Consider the following 20,820-nt stretch of genomic DNA (forward strand, 5'->3'; position numbering starts at 1 on the left):
CTTTCTTCCATAAATATTGGAAATATTATGGAGTTGGTGTTGGGCCCTTCTTCCTCTTAGGTATTCAATTGTTTGGTGATGGTCCATGTTTCAGACCCATATAACAAGATTATATGTACAAAGATATGAAATATAAATCAAAGACCATAAGGAGACAGGTTTATATATTGTTCCGGAATTTATTTTATTTCTTGTACTTGGTACATACAGACAATTTACTCATATAATTGCCAGTAACATTTTGTACAAAGTACAAGTTAGTGGCAGCTGGCAATTGTACAATCCCATAGACAACAAAGTCACAGCATTGGACCCTTTCCACATATTCATTTTTTTTTTTCATTTTACAACCGTAAAATCGCAAATTGATTTTTTGGAAAATATTAACATAAAGGGGCAAGTCAAATGTTCATATCTATTAAATATGTGTACTATGACAAGCAATATGAAAGTAACTTGCCTATTCAAAGATCAGCATATGCCACACTCACCAAGTCAATTACATTACAAATGAAAACAAAATTATGTGCACACATTCTATTTCCAACTAACAAAGATGTCTGTAACATTTGGGTCCCTGTGTGCTTTCATTCACCAACTTTTACAATGTCAAAGCTGAAATTTTGTCAATTTTATTTTTTATTTTATCAAATCAGTGTCTATGGGTTTGACAATTAGGCCACAAATTTATGCATTGTTTGTGCTGTGATTAAATGGGTCATGTCAAGTTCTGAGTACAAACAAATTGCAATATCTGTATCTAAATCTTTAAAAAAAAATTTTTATCCTGATCAACCGTGTACATAAACAACATCAGCATATCCATACATGACTCATACGAAATCATGTTGAACATACACAACAGGTCAACCATATGGTCACAAGCAGGAAATGCTTGATGTATGGCAATTGTGTATAATTATGATACAGGGTTTAGGTGATACTGCATATTTTGAACATATAATGGTAGTGCTTTGAAAGTGATGTCATGATTTGTGTCCAATAGGGGAAGAAGCTTTAATTTACAGGCCAATGTTTCTTGAAGCTTATATAAGCTGACAAAAATGTTATCTTTGACATGGGAGTTGCTTATACCACTTTGTTCAATTTGAAGGAGAATACTTCCGGCTCTATACATTAAATACCAAATATGTAAAAACAAAAATGATAGGCCAACTTATCCATAAGTTGTCCTTTGCTTTGTTATTTGTACTGAACAATTGAGATGTTATCCTGTTTTAAAACATTGCACCCATAACATATTATATAGGGGGATTTCCCAGCCAAAACTTAAGGGTGTGCATTTGGGAATTGGGATTTATATGCATTTACACCAAAAAGCTTAGGGAATTCCCAATTTTCTACATTCCAATGTTTATCTGGATGGAAAATTACATGTTCTTTTGACATTTCCTGAGGGGAATTCCCAAGCAATATTGATGGGGTTAAGGTGTGGGAAATCCCATTGTCATCTGGGGGGGGGGGGAATTCTGGAACAGCCCAATACAACAAAATATATATATATGTGTGCCCCGGGATATGTGCTCCAACCTGCTACTTAAATATGAAAGACCTAGTTTGCAAAAAATAGCTTCTGATTTTCCCACCATTCTCAAACTGCTTTGTCTTCATAATGTGACACTTCAAAATATTTGGGTTATCCCGATATAGACAAAAATCAAGATACTGAAAAAAAATAATCCCAATTTTTATGATTCCACACTGTAGTGTATTTTCCTAACAGTCACAGTATTAGATCATGCATGTGGGCTCATTTATAACTTATGAACATGCATTCACAAAGATGTCATATTTTTGGTCTTGGGTCACACGTGTGTCAGTGTTTACACCAGGTTAGTTATACCCTTGTTACAAAACCATTATAATTGAATTACTCTCAATGTTATTGTTTACATAACTCATATAAAGATTCTTGTCATTTGATTGGTCAATTAATATTATCTTTGCTATTTTTAGCATCAGCTGCAAAAGACAATTGCACTCCGCGGGAGTGCACTTTGTTATTTTCGTCTGCACCCCACGATTGCAGAGTGCTCAATGCTTGCATTTATCCATACAATGCACAGGAATTTGACCGTGCTTCCAAAATAAACATATTTTTAATTTATTTTGTTGGGCAGTGGAAGAAAACAAGTTTATGAGTTATATAAAACAAATTATGGAAATAAATATGGAAAGTTTTTTATTTGTACAAGGAAAAGAACATTTGAATGTAGTGAAATATGAAACTGTTCCATCAAATTCAGCAAAGCCTCATTGAAAGGAACAGTCCATATTTCACAGAATTAAAATATTCTTATCACTGCAATCATATAAACATTCAATATTTGTATACAATTTCAAAGAATACCTCCAGCCAAAAGTCTAACAAAAATATTGCCGAATAGGGTGCAACTCTACTAGTCTTATTACAAGACTGTCATACCCAACCCTAACCCTAAACTCCGTAAAAGAGGACTGGACTCAAGTCTAGCAAGTTGCACCCTATTCAGTAATTGTACCAAAATATATTATGTGCCGCAAATCAAGCAAAATGAGTCATTTGTTACTCAAATCGATTTTGAGAAATAATCAAAGAGCTGTCCTGGTAACACACAACGTTGCACTCACATTGTTAGCAACATAATTTATGTTATGACAAACGTTAAATGATATTATGACAGCATTAATTTTGTATTACTAGGGGTTAGTCTTGTTCTGTTTTAAAGAGCTGTATAAAACATGAAAATTCTCAGCATATATTCATTTTTCTCTTAGAATTGGCAAGATTATGAATTGAAGGAATGAAAATTGAATACAAAATGACTCATTTAGCTTAATCTAGTCACATATAAATTATTTGGATATTATTTATTCTAAATTCAAAGCTTAGACTTGACAGCTCCCATTAATTTCTCCAGCTTCATTGCCTTTCCCATGTCACCCTTGATTTTCAGTTTGCCAGCCATGAAAGCTGCTGTGGGCTTAAGGCTGCCCTGGAACATTTTCACAAAGTCATCACTGTCCATAATCATGGTAACATCAGGGTCACCACTTGAGGGTGATCCTTGCCCAACATTTCCAGGAGGGGACTTCAAGTCCAAATGCCATGTCCCTGTCTCATTACCTGAAGTAAAACAAACAAACAAACAAAAAAAGGCATAAATTGTACAGCAAATGTGCTTACAAGATAAGAAATTTCATAAATAAAATGGTATGTAATGTGTGCTGTATGCAAAGATCAAATACGGTGCATATATCTATACATGTAGGTACCAGATGATATGGCACAATAGTACACAAATTGTATCAAAGGGGACTTAACTTGTGATATTATGGTTGTGCTCATTCTTATTTGGTCTATTACACAAGTAAAAATAGATACTAGGCATTAACAAATGAAATGTCACTGAACAGTCTTACAAATTAATGTACCCTGCCCTAATCTTTTGAATATCAAAGGAATTTGCAACAAAAAAAAGCTGGGATCAGGATAGTTGCCTGATAACTGGCATTTAAACAGCAGTATTTAATTTTCAGATAGTCACAAAATTGAGATGATTCTAAAACACCCCATCAAGTGGGACATGGGATGATACATCACCACTACTAGTTGGGATATAATGCACTGCTTCAATCCAACACATCACAATGTTTTCCAATCTGGACTACCACACCTAAAATGATTTTCCAACGGAAGCACCCAGCATGCCAAAAGTATAGGGAAGCACTATTTTATAGTAGTCAAGTTGGCTCAATCGTTACGGCATTCGACTATGGTGCGAGAGGTTGCGGGTTCGAACCCTGGCGGTGCCTATAGTATGCTCTTGTGGAAAATTGAGTTAGCTTGAAATTCCCCTGGGCAAGGAACTTACTGCTAATTGTCTCGTTGTAATCCGTACGAAACACGGGGAGCTGATCCTGGTTGTGATGGTTATTTGTGGAATGTCTAGGGTGTGCGCTCTTGGTTGTGATGGTTATTTGTGGAATGTCTAGGGTGTGCGCTCTTGGTTGTGATGGTTATTTGTGGAATGTCTAGGGTGTGCGCTCTTGAAGCAGCAAAATCCCTGATTTGTTGTTAAATGGTTTATGAAATGATGTGGGGCCATATAGTGGTCAGCGAAAACCTGTAAAGTGTGCTGAGGCTTGTGGATCAATGTCTAGGCATTGTGCCTGTGCGTAGCGCACTTTAAATCACTCCGCTTTTTTCCCCTTTTTTTTTTTTTTGAATAGCGGAGTGTCCGCCTATTAAATGATGTGTCAGGCTTGCGGCTTATATGGTACCTGAAACCCGGGGGTACTCAAGTTTGGTTTTGGTAGGGTCGTGCCGCTGAGATTTTGGAAGTAGACCCATAAATATACCAATTTTTCAAGAAATTTGGACCCATTGATATACCAAAAGTCAAAATTTTCGGCCGAATTTACCAAAATTGTCTTAGTTTTTACAAATTTTCCCAAAATTTTTGGAAAATTTTGAAAATTTTGGCTAGATTAAGGAAAAATTGGGCTGTTTTCCGAAAAAATTGAGAAAATTTTGAAAAAAGGACCCATTCATATACCAAAATAGGCTTTGAAAAGGGGTCATTGATATACCAGAAGGCTGAAAATGCTACCCATGTTTGCGGCACGCCCCAGTATGGTCATTTGTACTGAGTACCCCCGGCCTGAAACACGGTGAGGGCACGGTGGCTCAGTGGTTACAGCCTTGGACTCATAATCTGAGAGCTTGCTCGATGTGCGTGGGTTCGAGTCCCGTCCCACCACTGTGTTGCGTCTTTGGGCAAGGTGCTTTGCCTCGCTTGCCTCACCCCACCAAGGAGCAATGGGAAGCTGTTAGGGGTAGTCACAGTCGTTGTACTGATGAACCCTGCGCCATTTGTTGCCTGCAAATGTGGTTCCGACTTATTCTAATAACGGCGGAATAAATGTGAAGCAATTTGAGGCTGTTTACGGCATAAAACGCTATATAAATATCTGCATTTATTTTTTTCAAACATTTGTTTGAATGTGGTCAAAATGATTATTTTTCTGTTTAATTGATAGAGAAAACTCCCTAGAAGACACAGCATATTTTCTCTTCCTGTCAGTCTTGTAACAGAGTCCATAGCATTGAAGAGCAACATTTCTTACCTTTAAGTTCAAACTGGAAGACTGCTCCCATACTCTCTACTAATGAATCATTCATCATGCTTTTAATTTGGTCAAAAATCTTCACTGCTCCTCCAGCACTACCTCCTGCACCAGTATCCTATAAAGAAAAAACATTTAACAACCTCAAATGAATCATTTTACTGATTATTATTATATTCAACTATAGCCCTTAAAAGGTCAGTAGGTTAAATCTTTTTCTTGGAAAATGTCAAATATATCTTCTTTGATTTGTTTTCTTTCTAGGAGAGGCTTCATCATACAATAGCAAAAATACCATTTTGTGAAGGTCACAGGATAGTCAGGATGTCCATAATTCTGACCCAGATATGTCGGCAGATATCCTGGTGATGAAGTTTTTATGGATGAATTTGAATGGAGATTTTCAGATATACTTTTAAAGGTTATCCAAGTTGTTTAAAAAACTCCAAATAGTCCTAAATAAGTTGGTTGGGAGGTATGCTAGTACGCGTACACTTAACTTGGCCACATAAGTGTTATTCAAAGGTATTCTCCTTTTCAACTTCTGAAGATAAATTCATCAATAAGGTTGACATTTCATTTCAATTCCTTCCATGCTTATCAACTTGATTGCTTTTACTATCTTAATGAATTAATGACAAGATCTTTCAATGTATATTGTAATAGGCTTCCCCAATAAATACCTGTGGTGCAGCATCACCAGTTGGAATCTCCTTCATCAATTTTTCCAGTTTTGTGGCCATCATAATATCTCCTTTAATCTTCAGTTTGCCAGCCATGAAAGCAGCTGCAGGTTTCATCTTGCCTGTAAACATCTTGGTAAAGTCATCACTAGTTAGTGTCATGAAAACATCGGCAGTAGCTGAGGGTGCTCCTTGACCTGAACTACCACCTGGAGATTTCAGATCCATGTGCCATGTTCCTGGTTCACCACCTGAATGGGGCAAAAATAAATCTACTATAGACTCTATGGGTGACTGAATCTTGAATGACAAAATGAACGCTGTAAAGTGGGCTTGTGGATCAACGTCTAGGTGTTGTGCCTGTGCGTAGAGCACTATAAATCACTGCGCTTTTTTTAAAACTCCATAAAAAGACAAAGTGTAATTTAACACTCAAACAAGTATCTTTTCCGCCATACTGATCCTCACCTCGAGACTGGTGTTTTAGGTTGCATAGCTTTCTCCAAATCACAGCAAAATACACTTGTGTGTCATAGCGGTACAATCGTAATGCTCCCTCACATACAGAGACACATTTTGACACACTACCTATCTTGAGGTGACAAGCAGTACATTTTGTACATACATTTTGTAGATACATTATCAGTCTAAATAAATCAGCGGTTCTCAAACTGTGGGTCAAACCCCTTTGGGGGATTAAATTGCTACCTATCTTGAGGTGACAAGCAGAAGCAGTACAGTTTGTTTACATTGTGTAGATACATTAACAGTCTAAATAAATCAGCGGTTCCCAAACTGTGGGTCAAACCCCTTTGGGGGATTAAATTGCTACCTATCTTGAGGTGACAAGCAGAAGCAGTACAGTTTGTTTACATTGTGTAGATACATTAACAGTCTAAATAAATCAGCGGTTCCCAAACTGTGGGTCAAAACCCTTTGGGGATTAAATTGCTACCTATCTTGAGGTGACAAGCAGAAGCAGTACAGTTTGTTTACATTGTGTAGATACATTAACAGTCTAAATAAATCAGCGGTTCCCAAACAGGGTCAAACCCCTTTGGGGATTAAATTGCTACCTATCTTGAGGTGACAAGCAGAAGCAGTACAGTTTGTTTACATTGTGTAGATACATTAACAGTCTAAATAAATCAGCGGTTCCCAAACTGTGGGTCAAAACCCTTTGGGGGATTAAATTGCTACCTATCTTGAGGTGACAAGCAGAAGCAGTACAGTTTGTTTACATTGTGTAGATACATTAACAGTCTAAATAAATCAGCGGTTCCCAAACTGTGGGTCAAACCCCTTTGGGGGATTAAATTGCTACCTATCTTGAGGTGACAAGCAGAAGCAGTACAGTTTGTTTACATTGTGTAGATACATTAACAGTCTAAATAAATCAGCGGTTCCCAAACTGTGGGTCAAAACCCTTTGGGGGATTAAATTGCTACCTATCTTGAGGTGACAAGCAGAAGCAGTACAGTTTGTTTACATTGTGTAGATACATTAACAGTCTAAATAAATCAGCGGTTCTCAAACTGTGGGTCAAGACCCTAAGATTTGGGGGATTAAATTGCGGGCCATTTGAAAAAGGGTCGTGAGCAAAACCCTTATGAAAGAAAATCACAAATCGAGCAATATAAATGTAATTTACATCAACGCAAATTAAATCATGTTTTCTAAAGCTGCATTGTGTACCTAAATTCATAATGTTCTCGCACTATGTGCAATTTAGCAGCAGGCACCTCTTGACTTTGGTCAAGTAGCATCTTGTTTTATTATAAGTCAACAATGCAAATTGTGTGCAATTCGTGTGCATTTGTTAAGTTTATACCAATAAGTTTAGAAAGTTGGATGACTCAAAACTTTTTTCTGACCCATTCTCCACTCCTGTATATCTGCAAGTATACATGTATAACCAGGCATGAGACTGTACATTCCTAAAAAAAACTGAACAAATTAAAATGTGTGTGAAATTGAGCAAAATGTACCAAAAACAGGCTGAAATTAAATAAAGTTGCAGAAATTTTGACAAAAAAAAAGACTTCAGTTTTAAAACTGAAAATTCTCATGCCTGTATAACAAAAATATTGTGATATAAAGACCGACCCCAAACTCAGTCTTTTTGGAACCTTGGTCTATACACAACTTAGCATACATGTAGCACTTACCAGTCAGTTCAAATTGGAATACAGCTCCTACACCTTTAGATAGGTCTGGGTTGGATGCCACTAATCCTTGAATCTTGCTAAATATACCTGCAATTGCCCCACCACTACTAGTGCTTGCTTTTGCTGACCCATGACCTGGTTGACCTGCACCAGCCTTCTTGGCCATTTCTCGTATCATGGTAGGATCTTCATCATCAAGGAAAAAGTCTGGCATGAGCTCAGCTCCTGTAGACAAGTAATACAATTGCAGTATTGAAATCATTGGCTAAGTGAGACAATGAAAGTATGAAAATTATATTTGTTCTCTCCTGTCATACAGGAAACATATGAAATCGAAATGTCAGATAGATAGACAAGCTTTGGTTCTGTGGATTCACATCATTCACATAAAGTACACATCTTACTAACATACCGTACCAGATATGTGGGCCTTGTCCATCCATTTTTTACATCACAAGATTTACTTATGGTCTTCACCAGTGGCGTAACTAGTGGGGCAGGGCAACATGCCCCGGGCGCCACCCTTAGGGGTCACCAAATTGACCAATGCAACATCAATTCTGCACCCCTCCAAGCGATGAAAGTCAAAATTTTCGCGAGCTTCACACACATTTCAGCACAAAATCAATTGAAAGAATATTTTAAGACCGATATTCAACTTCTAGTAACCAAAATTGATTAGTGGTAGGCCTTATTTGTCTGAAATTTTGCACAGGCCTTATTTGTCCAAAATTCTGTGCGTTCCGCGGGCAATTGTTTCAAGAATGGGGGGCATTATGTATCCTTAGCCCTGGGCGTCACCTAGCTACGCCACTGCCCGCGTCGAAGATATTCTGGAGTTGGAGGTAGGGGCGCCAATTTTGTTTCTTGCTCCGGGCGCTACCAACCCTTGTTACGCCACTGGTCTTCACATTCAAGAAATGCACAAATAAGACTGACAATTCTTACCATCTTTGTATGCATATGTGTTAAAGTCTGTTACCCCAACTTCCTTCAAGATGGTGTCATCAACACAGAAATTTCCTGTGAATGACTTGCTATCTCTGGTCAGGATGACATATGCTGCATCAGCCATGATCTCTGGTTTACGCGACTGGTTACGGGATTCCTCCGCATAGCCTGACAACATCTCTGCTGCTGCTGTCCAAATCACTGGTTATAAAGGAAGACAACAGAAAACATTGCAAAAAGTAGACACACATATAATAACCCTACACAAAACACCTGCCCTTACCTTCAATCAGGGACAGGTATGTTTATCAAAGTGATTTGAACTTCGAAAATGGGTGTCTTTGAGGAGGAGAGAAAAGAATCTTTTCAAAATTGAATGTGTTTTATCTTTGTACGATTGCTGGCGTGCTTGGCATTTGCACAGTCTGCATTGTTAAGCAAGTGTGTGATGCTTTTAAAAATGACCAAACTTCAATATTGATGAAATATGTTCCACAGAGTTGCTTGGCAATCAAAGAATGGTGGAGCTTATACCATTAAAGTATGACATTTTACAAGTCAACTGGGGGATTGAGCATGCATCAATTTCAGTGGAAATGTACAAAAGGAGAATTATCTCATTATGTAGAAAGTATCATGCTTTTCATTTGTAAATGTTACAATTTACATATTGAGTACGGTTGCTTTCCCACAAAAATTGTACTGTTACATTTTACTAAAGTGTCCATTTTAGTTTTCTAAAATAAACATCACGGTTTATGCTCAACAATCCATTAATAATAAGTATAACAGAGATCAGTGAATGGATATTTGAGGTATTTCTTACTTGTTCTTGGCCATAGTGCATTGACTGCTATACCGTCTGCTTTGAGTTCTTCTGCCATTCCTAACACACACATAGACATTCCATATTTTGCCATTGTATATGCTGAAAGAAATGAAGAGGATACAAAAGTGGAAAAATAGTGATCATTCCTTTGTTTGCAGAATCTATCTTAGTGGTTATGTTCGGAAAAGTTGAGGGGAAAAGCAGAGGAAGACAGAGACAGTTGGGATTATTTCCTTAACCAATTTCAATTTACAGCTGTTACACCAAAGCGTAAGATCGACATGAATAGAGAAACTTCATCAAAAAGGTCACAAATATACTCAGATATGAGTAGATCGATGACGACAATGCAGCAGACTCTGAAGCTAGACAAATTGGAGTTTCAAGTCTCAAGAACTTAATATTTTCTTTTTATACCTTATTTTTATAAAAAATACTGGGTTTTGTTTTAAGATTAAATAAATATCTCTTGTTGTCGCAATTATATGTTGATGAAATCTGTATATTGCATGACTTACCTACATGACCTGAGAACCAATGTGGCTTCATGCTTAGAGGAGGACTGATGTTGAGTATGTGTGGATTCTGACTTACCTACATGACCTGAGAACCAATGTGGCTTCATACTTAGAGGAGGACTGATGTTCAGTATATGTGGATTCTGACTTACCTACATGACCTGAGAACCAATGTGGCTTCATACTTAGAGGAGGACTGATGTTGAGTATGTGTGGATTCTGACTTACCTACATGGCCTGAGAACCAATGTGGCTTCATACTTAGAGGAGGACTGATGTTGAGTATGTATGGATTCTGACTTACCTACATGACCTGAGAACCAATGTGGCTTCATACTTAGAGGAGGACTGATGTTCAGTATATGTGGATTCTGACTTACCTACATGACCTGAGAACCAATGTGGCTTCATACTTAGAGGAGGACTGATGTTCAGTATATGTGGATTCTGACTTACCTACATGACCTGAGAACCAATGTGGCTTCATACTTAGAGGAGGACTGATGTTCAGTATATGTGGATTCTGACTTACCTACATGACCTGAGAACCAATGTGGCTTCATACTTAGAGGAGGACTGATGTTGAGTATGTGTGGATTCTGACTTACCTACATGACCTGAGAACCAATGTGGCTTCATACTTAGAGGAGGACTGATGTTGAGTATGTGTGGATTCTGACTTACCTACATGACCTGAGAACCAATGTGGCTTCATACTTAGAGGAGGACTGATGTTGAGTATGTATGGATTCTGACTTACCTACATGACCTGAGAACCAATGTGGCTTCATACTTAGAGGAGGACTGATGTTCAGTATATGTGGATTCTGACTTACCTACATGGCCTGAGAACCAATGTGGCTTCATACTTAGAGGAGGACTGATGTTGAGTATGTGTGGATTCTGACTTACCTACATGACCTGAGAACCAATTTGGAATCATATTTAGAGGAGGACTGATGTTGAGTATGAGTGGATTCTGACTTACCTACATGACCTGAGAACCAATGTGGCTTCATACTTAGAGGAGGACTGATGTTGAGTATGTGTGGATTCTGACTTACCTACATGACCTGAGAACCAATGTGGCTTCATACTTAGAGGAGGGCTGATGTTGAGTATATGTGGATTCTGACTTACCTACATGACCTGAGAACCAATGTGGCTTCATACTTAGAGGAGGACTTCATGTCTGACTTACCTACATGACCTGAGAACCAATGTGGCTTCATACTTAGAGGAGGACTGATGTTGAGTATGTGTGGATTCTGACTTACCTACATGACCTGAGAACCAATGTGGCTTCATACTTAGAGGAGGGCTGATGTTGAGTATATGTGGATTCTGACTTACCTACATGACCTGAGAACCAATGTGGCTTCATACTTAGAGGAGGACTTCATGTCTGACTTACCTACATGACCTGAGAACCAATGTGGCTTCATACTTAGAGGAGGACTGATGTTGAGTATGTGTGGATTCTGACTTACCTACATGACCTGAGAACCAATGTGGCTTCATACTTAGTGGAGGACTGATGTTGAGTATGTGTGGATTCTGACTTACCTACATGACCTGAGAACCAATGTGGCTTCATACTTTAAGGAGGACTGATGTTGAGTATGTGTGGATTCTGACTTACCTACATGACCTGAGAACCAATGTGGCTTCATACCTAGAGGAGGGCTGATGTTGAGTATGTGTGGATTCTGACTTACCTACATGACCTGAGAACCAATGTGGCTTCATACTTAGAGGAGGACTGATGTTCAGTATATGTGGATTCTGACTTACCTACATGGCCTGAGAACCAATGTGGCTTCATACTTAGAGGAGGACTGATGTTGAGTATGTATGGATTCTGACTTACCTACATGACCTGAGAACCAATGTGGCTTCATACTTAGAGGAGGACTGATGTTGAGTATGTGTGGATTCTGACTTACCTACATGGCCTGAGAACCAATGTGGCTTCATACTTAGAGGAGGACTGATGTTGAGTATGTATGGATTCTGACTTACCTACATGACCTGAGAACCAAGTGGCTTCATACTTAGAGGAGGACTGATGTTGAGTATGTGTGGATTCTGACTTACCTACATGGCCTGAGAACCAATGTGGCTTCATACTTAGAGGAGGACTGATGTTGAGTATGTGTGGATTCTGACTTACCTACATGACCTGAGAACCAATGTGGCTTCATACTTAGAGGAGGACTGATGTTGAGTATGTGTGGATTCTGACTTACCTACATGGCCTGAGAACCAATGTGGCTTCATACTTAGAGGAGGACTGATGTTGAGTATGTGTGGATTCTGACTTACCTACATGACCTGAGAACCAATGTGGCTTCATACTTAGAGGAGGACTGATGTTGAGTATGTGTGGATTCTGACTTACCTACATGGCCTGAGAACCAATGTGGCTTCATACTTAGAGGAGGACTGATGTTGAGTATGTGTGGATTCTTGCCAACTTTCAGATATGGTAAACATAATTTAGATCTGTTGAAAGAGAGGAAATTTTAGTTTATTTGAAATATTTACATGATTTCAAACAAACATCAAACATTAAATTCAATTGAAATCCTTACATGTACCTTCATATATTTTGAATAAGAGCATGTAAAGTCTTGTTCTTTTTACTTTTTAAAAAATAATTGCAAATTATATGCGATTCATTTTTTAAGTTGAGGTGCAAAGCACTTTTCTGTTCAATAACCAAAATTTATTAGGGGAGGCTTCCAACAAGTTCATTGACCTTTTTCAGAAAAATACTGGTTTCATATATAACTAGAAACGTCACGGTTTTCGACGCCTCCACCATGGGGCGATTTAAATGTGTACAAATCCATTTTTAGTAATTTGACCTCAGATGACCTCTGGGTGACCCCGGATGACTCCAAAATGACTGCCAAAAATTTGGCTCTAAATGTTGACTGTACCCACCAAGTTTCATGCCCATATGACCAATTTTATCAATTTGACCTTAGATGACCCCTGGGTGACCCCGAAATGACCATCCAAAAATTTGGCTCTAAATGTTGACTGCACCTACCAAGTTTAAAGCCCATATGACCAATTTGATCAATTTGACCTTAGATGACCCCTGGGTGACCCTGAAATGACCATCCAAAATTACCTTCCAAAAATTGACTCTAAATGTTGACTGTACCCACCAAGTTTCATGCCCATAAGACAATATTTAGTAATTTGACCTTAGATGACCCCTGGGTGACCCCGGATGACCCCAAAATGACCTTCCAAAAATTTGGCTCTAAATGTTGACTGTACCCACCAAGTTTCATGCCCATCAACAGTTTTTAGTAATTTGACCTCAAATGACCTATATGACCTTGAACCCCACCCAAAAAAAAGTAGCCAGAGTTTTTGACCATGACCCACCCATCCTGAAAATCTGAAGTCAATCCGCCCATCCATGCCCGAGATACAGCATCCGGACGGAAGCACGGACATTGCAAACAGTACGCCTCGCAGTGGAGGCATAAAAAGTGGACTTTTACCCCTTCAAAGTTGACTTGTTGTGTCTGTTATGAACATTTTCACTAAAAAGTGTACATATGTGATGTTTGGACATTTTCAGCATTGTCCACAAAAAAATTTAATTATGACTTACGTGAGATATGTTCCCCTTGTGTTAATAGAGTGCATAAGATCATATTTCTTCATCGATGTTTCTAGTGTTCCTGTAAGACTTATTGCACTAGCATTGTTTACTACTATATCTATGCCACCAAATGTCTTGACTGTCTCATCCACCGCAGCCTGCAGCTGGGCTTCATCTCGGATGTCAACGACACATGGAAGGCACTTGCCACCAGCCTCTTCAACTGTAAAAATTTAGGACAAAAAACTTATTATTCTTACAGGGAACAGATAATTTAAACAGCCAACATTTTCAAGAAGAAATGTTAATGTAGGTGATGATAATTTACATACAATGTAGCAGCTATGCTCCACAATCAAAACAGAGAGAAATGACTGAACTATTGTATAATTCACGATGAAAGCAGGGGTAGCATTAAGGCCCAAAAGTCGGGGGTTGTTTTCCCGTGTTTTTCACTCTCGAGCTTGCAGAAAATCCAAATACATGGGGTGAAAATTAAATCTTGGGGGTGAAAAATATTTTGCAGTGTAGTCAGGGGTAGGAGTAAGGTCCAAAAGTATAGGGTCAGAGTTCACCCCGAGCTTGCACATTCCCAATATATCATAATATGGAGGGTGAAAAATTAATATTTTTTAAATTTTGGGGGTCATTCACCCCCGATCAGGGGTTAACGCTACCCCTGGATGAAAGCATACTTCATATGAAGCCCGGGATATGAAGCCTACTGTACACTACAGGTAATATTATCCTTAAGAGCTTAATATCATGAAAGCTCTGCATATCAGTGCTGAATTGCTGATCATATAACTGGTTGCCTTTATGCATGCCCATATTTTACATGCACCATCTTATGCATGTGTGAAAATATACATACAAAACCATATAGTAGGCACCGGAGTTTCGCGCGATTTAAAACGGCAAAATGCGCGGCTGGTTTTTTATAAAGCGCGAAAATTCAAGTCAAAAAGCGCGAAAATGCGTTTTCCAGTGTTTACCCTGCCGCTAGTCAACCACTCAACCAGGAACACGGAAAACCATTGCAAAAACAATGCTAGTATAATCTTCCAAATTAGACTTCTATTTCTTACCTTTTTTTCTCTGCTGAAAAACATCACAAAGCAGATAATTATCACTTGTTATTTCCCTCTTCGTGTTCCGAATAAAATATTTGAGCCTTTGCTACACTGGAAATTATAACCCCCCTCCATGTATATAATTTTATTCTGAAAACTTTTTAATACCCGCGCACGTAGGAAATCTCTAGCATGCCCCGTACCGCAAGAGTGGGAAACCCGTCCTCATATGACGTGACAGGTTTCCCACTCTTGCGGCCAATGCTTGTCAGGGCATGTTACGTCTTATCCGCCTAAGACCAGTCTTGATGTTGAGACTAGCATATCAGCTCAACTTTAACCGCAACATCACATCTCAGGAAGTGGATGCAGGAAGTAGGCCGATAGTTTATTAATTACATCATTAATTCACCGAATCCCCAGAGTTCTATTCAACATGTTCAAGTATTACTTACCATGTTTATAAACTATTCGGATTATAGTTTACAACTTCTGGAAGCTTGGTGAGTCATTATTTTTTCGTCGATGTTTGCATGAAGACTATTTATTATCAGTTTGTTTGTTTATTGGTGAATTTACATTGAAAAGTAGTGTGTTTGGCAAAATTCTCAAAATTCACGATGGACCACCAAAATCGCGGTGCCTACCATATAGGTCGTGCGGCATGACAGCGGCTGCGCATCATGGATCTCAAAGTATTGTAAAAATTCACAAGTTTCACAAGCACCTTACTGTCATAAGTGAAGTTATTTCCATCTTTTGTCATCACATTCATACATGAATGCACATTTGAAAAGCCATTGCACATCACTACAGTATATAGCACCTAAATGGACTTTTACTTTCCCTGGTTAAAAGCTATGCACTTTCAATGCAGAACTTGGTAAAGAAATACTTAATTAAATTACAAGTTTCCCCTGCCTGCTCCTATCCCAGAAAAGTTCTGGAGTACAACCAAACAAAGCGCCGACAGTGCTAATTATGACTTACTTTCTTTGGCTGCTGTGTAGATAGTACCAGGTAATTTAGGGTGTGGTTCAGCTGTCTTGGCTGCAATGACGACATTAGCGCCATCTCTGGCAGCTTTCAATGCGATCTCCTTGCCAATGCCTCTACTGGCACCTGTCACAAATACAGTCCTACCAGCTAGCTTCCTGTAGATGAAAGAGTGACATTTCTATGAGACATTTATGCAAAAGTCACAACAAAGAGCTCTACACTACAAGGGGGCACAGGTTGTGACTAAATTAATCATGAGTTTAAGGTCAAAATAGGTCAACAGGTACAAAATGTCAAAAACAATGTACATGAGTCAAATATTCAAAATAAAAAAATGCAACAACAGTATGATAGTATCAAATAGTTCATCTCTATAAATTAATATAGAGAAGGTATATGTAGTTTGCTATGTCTGAGAAGTCATCTCTCATGAGAGGAATCATGGGCCCAAGTTCAACAACCCATGGAGTATAACCTTGACAGTTCAGAGGTCATAACATTAAATCTTGATCGGGTACATTTTTCTTTCCTGTTGTCAAGACAGATAACTTGAGAACGATTTGTTTTCCTTGTAGTTAGAGCATTGTGACAAAACTGACAATGCAGCAATGTGACCCCTGTACATTATTATTTTAATATTTTTACCCTTAAACATGATCTATTTCAATTTGCCCTTTGACCTTAATAACTAAATTTGCCCAAGGGTGCTAGTTGTAACTGAAAGTAAAAAAAAACACATTTGTAATAGTATGCAACTTAGACATAACCATTTTCTTTGGCTATTGGGATATTCCACCACATGGGAAGAGGAAACCGGACTGACGCCAAGCACACTGTACTTACAGTATGTCCAGCACCTCCTGGGAGATACTGAAGGATGCTGCAGCCAAACAAAATTGTTTCGCTTGCCCAAGATCGCATTAGTTGGAGAAAGCTGTAACATTTGTTCAATTGTTAATGCTTTTTTCATGATTTTCTTTAAAATCTTCAATGAAACCAAGTATGTTGCTAAAGCTACATGTCTAAGTGGGGGTGGTTCTAAGTGGGTGGATGATTCTTAGTGAAAAGGTGGGTATGGGAATTGGCGGCAAATTTGGGGTGCATTTTCATCCTTTTGGAAATTTGGTGTAACTTTTGAGTTGAAATGTTCAAAAAACTGGTTTAGAGATGGTTGGTTTTTTTTTTTTCAAATTCCCATCTGGAAAAAGCATAGATTTTTCAGCACAATTTGTGAAAATGTGCGTGCAAAAGTTTTCCAGAATTAGGTAATTTATGGTAATTTTGACCAGAAACAAGCAAAAATTAGTATGGGTTTCTTTTCATCATTTTTTTTTATATTTGGGGGTATGGTTTAAAAATCACAGCTGAACAATACATCCCTCCCCAAACCAAAATTGAGACCCCGAAAGTAGCCATACTCACCCAGTATTTTGAACCATTTTCATTCCTGCACAATTAATGAAATTATGAAAACCAACTGACTGCCCAATCTCAATGGATGTTACTGAGTAGGTAACCAAGAGTGGCCCGGATTATAATAATACAACCTGTTGCTAGATTAGAAACAATTAGAAACACTTAAAAGTGGCTGAGCTGAGCTGGACCACTATCAGATACAAACAGTACTAGCAAAACTAGCAAATAGGTTTGCAGCTTATCACTGCACTGTTAAATAATCCTGTGACAATGATAAGTGGAACTCATTCACTGGGAACTACTATTTCTTTCAATCAGTGAAAACAATCTGGCAATCCTGTCAAAGTCAACACTATTTGATCAAAGTTCATCTAGTCAGTTCATGTGTGTGATTCAGCAATACTGGCTACTGCCTGTACACATGAACAGTTGCACAGGTCTCTTTGTTTGTTTTTTAACAAAACCACATTGTCCAAACTTTCTCAAAATTTGGTGAGAAAGGCCCTTATCAATTGTTAATTTGTGACAAAATTTACTTAATTAATTTTCTGTGTAAAATTGCAATTGCAAAGGCTTTGTCAACACATCATAAAAATGGGGAGGCCAATAATATTTTTGTTATTTCCCCAAAACCCTGCCCCTAGGTTGAAGAAAATGTTTGCAATGTGTTTATAAATGATAATCAAGAACTTCTTAACACATCTTTTCATCACAACCAAGAACTTCTTAACATGTCTTTTCATTACAAAGTAAGGGAGCAAATACAAAAAATTTCAAAAATATTTAAAAATCTCCAAAAATTGGTGAGGGCGGGCGATACATGTTATTTATTTTACTTGGTCTTTCAAGTTTAAATAAACTGAGCTCAAAAAGAAACTTATAATTTTTCACAAGGTCATATCTTGAAATCCTGTCCATCAAATTGAACCAAAATTACACACAGATTTACGTCAATACTCTACTCTTAAAACATGTCAGTAACCAAGCAGTTATCCAACTGACACAACAGCAAAATGCACTGACATGGGACAGCTTCCTGGACCACATTCACATCCCAGCCCTGTTTCATGAAAAAAGTGTATGAAAAGCAGAAAGCAGCAGCGTTTTATTATCTGTGCAAGGATCTTGTGTGCATTCTCACAGATTTTTTGTCCTGGGTGCCAAATGTTGGGCTGTGAAAGTGAAGGAAGTCCAGGAAGCTGTCCCATGACAGTGCATTTCAATGCTGTTGTGTCAGTTGGACATGTGCTTGGTTACTGACATGGGTTTTGAGTAGAGTATTAAGGTAATCCTGTGTGTAATTTTGGTTCATTTTGATTGACAGTATTTTAAGATATGACCTTGTGATTCACAAGATGTAAAAAATTATAAGTTTCTTTTTGAGCTCAGTTTATATGAAACTAACATGATCAGTGTCCAAAAGAAAATGCATTACCGTATAAAATATAACTTTACATCTAGAAGTCTGAAACAACAATTACAACATGTTAATTGGCTGTTGAAAACCCAATATATTTTCAGGATAAATTTTTTTGTGTAGGTGAAACAGGTGCATGGATACATACATACGTACATGTTTTCTACAAAATATCAAAAAATTAATTTGTGATGATTTTTTACTATGTTCTGGAAATTAGATCACTTACTTAGCAATATTGTAACATTTCTATAGAAAATAGATTAGGAGTTCTTTTCCATAAAATGCTGGCTTTTACTGTCACATACAATGTAGGCATAAGTCCCCTTTTAATTTTGAGACAAACAACTGAGGTACCGGTAAAGCAAAGAAAATTGGAATTTACTACTCAGAGCGATTTCGCCAATGCTTGTGCAACAGTATGATCCTTTAAAGATAGATGTGTGTATTTCTCAAAAAAAGTTGAGATTTTTATATCAGTACTGGCATGACTGGAAACCTCTGGCTCACATGTATACAAAAAAATTTATTGCGTATTAATACGTTCAGCAAAAATTGTACATGAAATTACAACACATTGACATTGTGTATACACATGATTTAATATGCGTATTACATGCATGCAAAACTAGCAAATTATGGCAATGCAAAATCGGAATCAACTGAAATTTTGGGAATAAGCTGTCAAATGACTATTTGTGCTGAATAGGGTCTATGAATGCACGCACACATATTTATAACTTTCATTGCTAGTTGGAGGGGGCACAGAATCGATGCTGAATTTATTTGGCACCCCCCAAAGGTGGTGCCCTGGGCATGGGTTGTGGCACCCAGGCCTATACATAATGCCCCCCCCCCCCGCCCCATTCTTGAAACAACTGTCAGAGTGCAGAGTCTAGAGCTTGCGAACATTTGCACAAATAGGGCCTACAATTAATATTGTTGGTTATATGCATGAATGGAGTTAATTAATAACCATCTTACTAAGACTAGTTAAAATCTTAAATTGATCTTTCAAATGACAATTTGTGCTGAAAATGAAATGCGCCCAAAAGCTCAAGGCAAGCGCACACAAATTTTAACTTTCATCACTTAGCATGACTAGCGCGTTGTCGTTGATGCTAAATTGCCAATTATTTTCCTATGGGATTTTCTAAATTTTTAGATCGATTGGGCCCTGTGCCCCTATGTATGACGCTAGTTCACCACGTAAACTTGTATGGCTCAAAATTCGGACCGACCGCTCGCCATTAAGTTTACTGCTTTCTGTGTTTTGAAATTTGTTGAAGTTTTAACGATCCCCGATTCCCGGTCGATTATTTTAGCTGTGTCACGTCACATGCATGACGCTGGTGGGTACCAACCAAACTTCAGAAGAAAAAAAACTCGATCGCCGATAACGATGTGATATGGGACTTACATAGGATTACACAGAGATATTTCTTGCCAAAATTTGACCATTTCTAGGCAAGTTGGCCCTACTTTGGCTGCGTTATGTGAAAAAGGACAGTCTTAAGTAAGTATAAGCGCAACGCTTTTGATGTTTTGGGAGACTGGGAGGGATCATAATAAAAAAATGATGGACAGATAGTATCCGTTTGTGAATGAGGACATCGTATAAGTTCCTTGTACTATGTATGACGCTACGCCGCTGCATATTCAATGTTGACAATGTCTAAAATTTTAAGTACATGCGTGCATGCGTGGGTAAGCTTAAAAAATTTAGATTGAAATTTTATGGAAAACAAAATCAAGCTTCGGCATATCACTATAACTTTTCATTTTAACTTATAAATTGCATGTTCACATACGCTGTATTCAGCATTGTTACTTCGCTTGTTGTTTTAGTCAAACGGTAAAACCAAACCTCCTCAGAAAGCAGGAAACTGCCAATCGACTTGCTCAAGACTTCTGCTACAGTGCTACTTCACCAAGATGCCGAATTTTGCAGCTTGCTTCAATTTATGTAAAGCACCCAAATTACACCCAAACATGGAAATTCGGTGCG

General features: G+C 38.0%; 1 protein-coding gene across 2 annotated transcripts; it reads right to left on the reverse strand.

The window, feature by feature from the left end:
• Positions 1-159: 159 nt before the first annotated feature.
• LOC140148936 (hydroxysteroid dehydrogenase-like protein 2) lies at positions 160-20,779 on the reverse strand. Of its 2 annotated transcripts, none has more exons than XM_072171058.1 (10): positions 20,624-20,779; positions 15,971-16,134; positions 13,917-14,130; positions 12,681-12,784; positions 9,759-9,860; positions 8,930-9,133; positions 7,982-8,206; positions 5,814-6,064; positions 5,131-5,248; positions 160-3,127 (listed from the first exon to the last, which is right to left on the reverse strand). In XM_072171058.1, exons 1-10 carry the CDS (start codon positions 20,635-20,637, stop codon positions 2,883-2,885), a joined length of 1,641 nt encoding a protein of 546 aa, XP_072027159.1. In that variant the 5' UTR covers positions 20,638-20,779; the 3' UTR covers positions 160-2,882. The 2 variants fall into 2 exon arrangements, with proteins under 2 accessions (XP_072027159.1, XP_072027151.1); XM_072171050.1 differs by lacking the exon at positions 20,624-20,779 and adding an exon at positions 17,402-17,500.
• Positions 20,780-20,820: the final 41 nt, after the last annotated feature.

The sequence above is a fragment of the Amphiura filiformis genome, chromosome 1, assembly GCF_039555335.1.
Source record: "Amphiura filiformis chromosome 1, Afil_fr2py, whole genome shotgun sequence".
NCBI lineage: Eukaryota > Metazoa > Echinodermata > Ophiuroidea > Amphilepidida > Amphiuridae > Amphiura > Amphiura filiformis.

What these genes read in the sequence shown, in the direction of transcription:
- LOC140148936 (XM_072171050.1), bottom strand. Translation starts at nt 17,424, where the DNA reads ATGAAAATGGTTCAAAATACTGG. An exon ending in TTGGTTCTCAGGCCATGTAG is followed by an intron (nt 9,861 to 12,680) that starts GTAAGTCAGAAT and finishes CATTTCTTTCAG; the next exon opens with CATATACAATGGCAAAATAT. An exon ending in CTGGTGATGCTGCACCACAG is followed by an intron (nt 5,249 to 5,813) that starts GTATTTATTGGG and finishes TTTTCTTTATAG; the next exon opens with GATACTGGTGCAGGAGGTAG.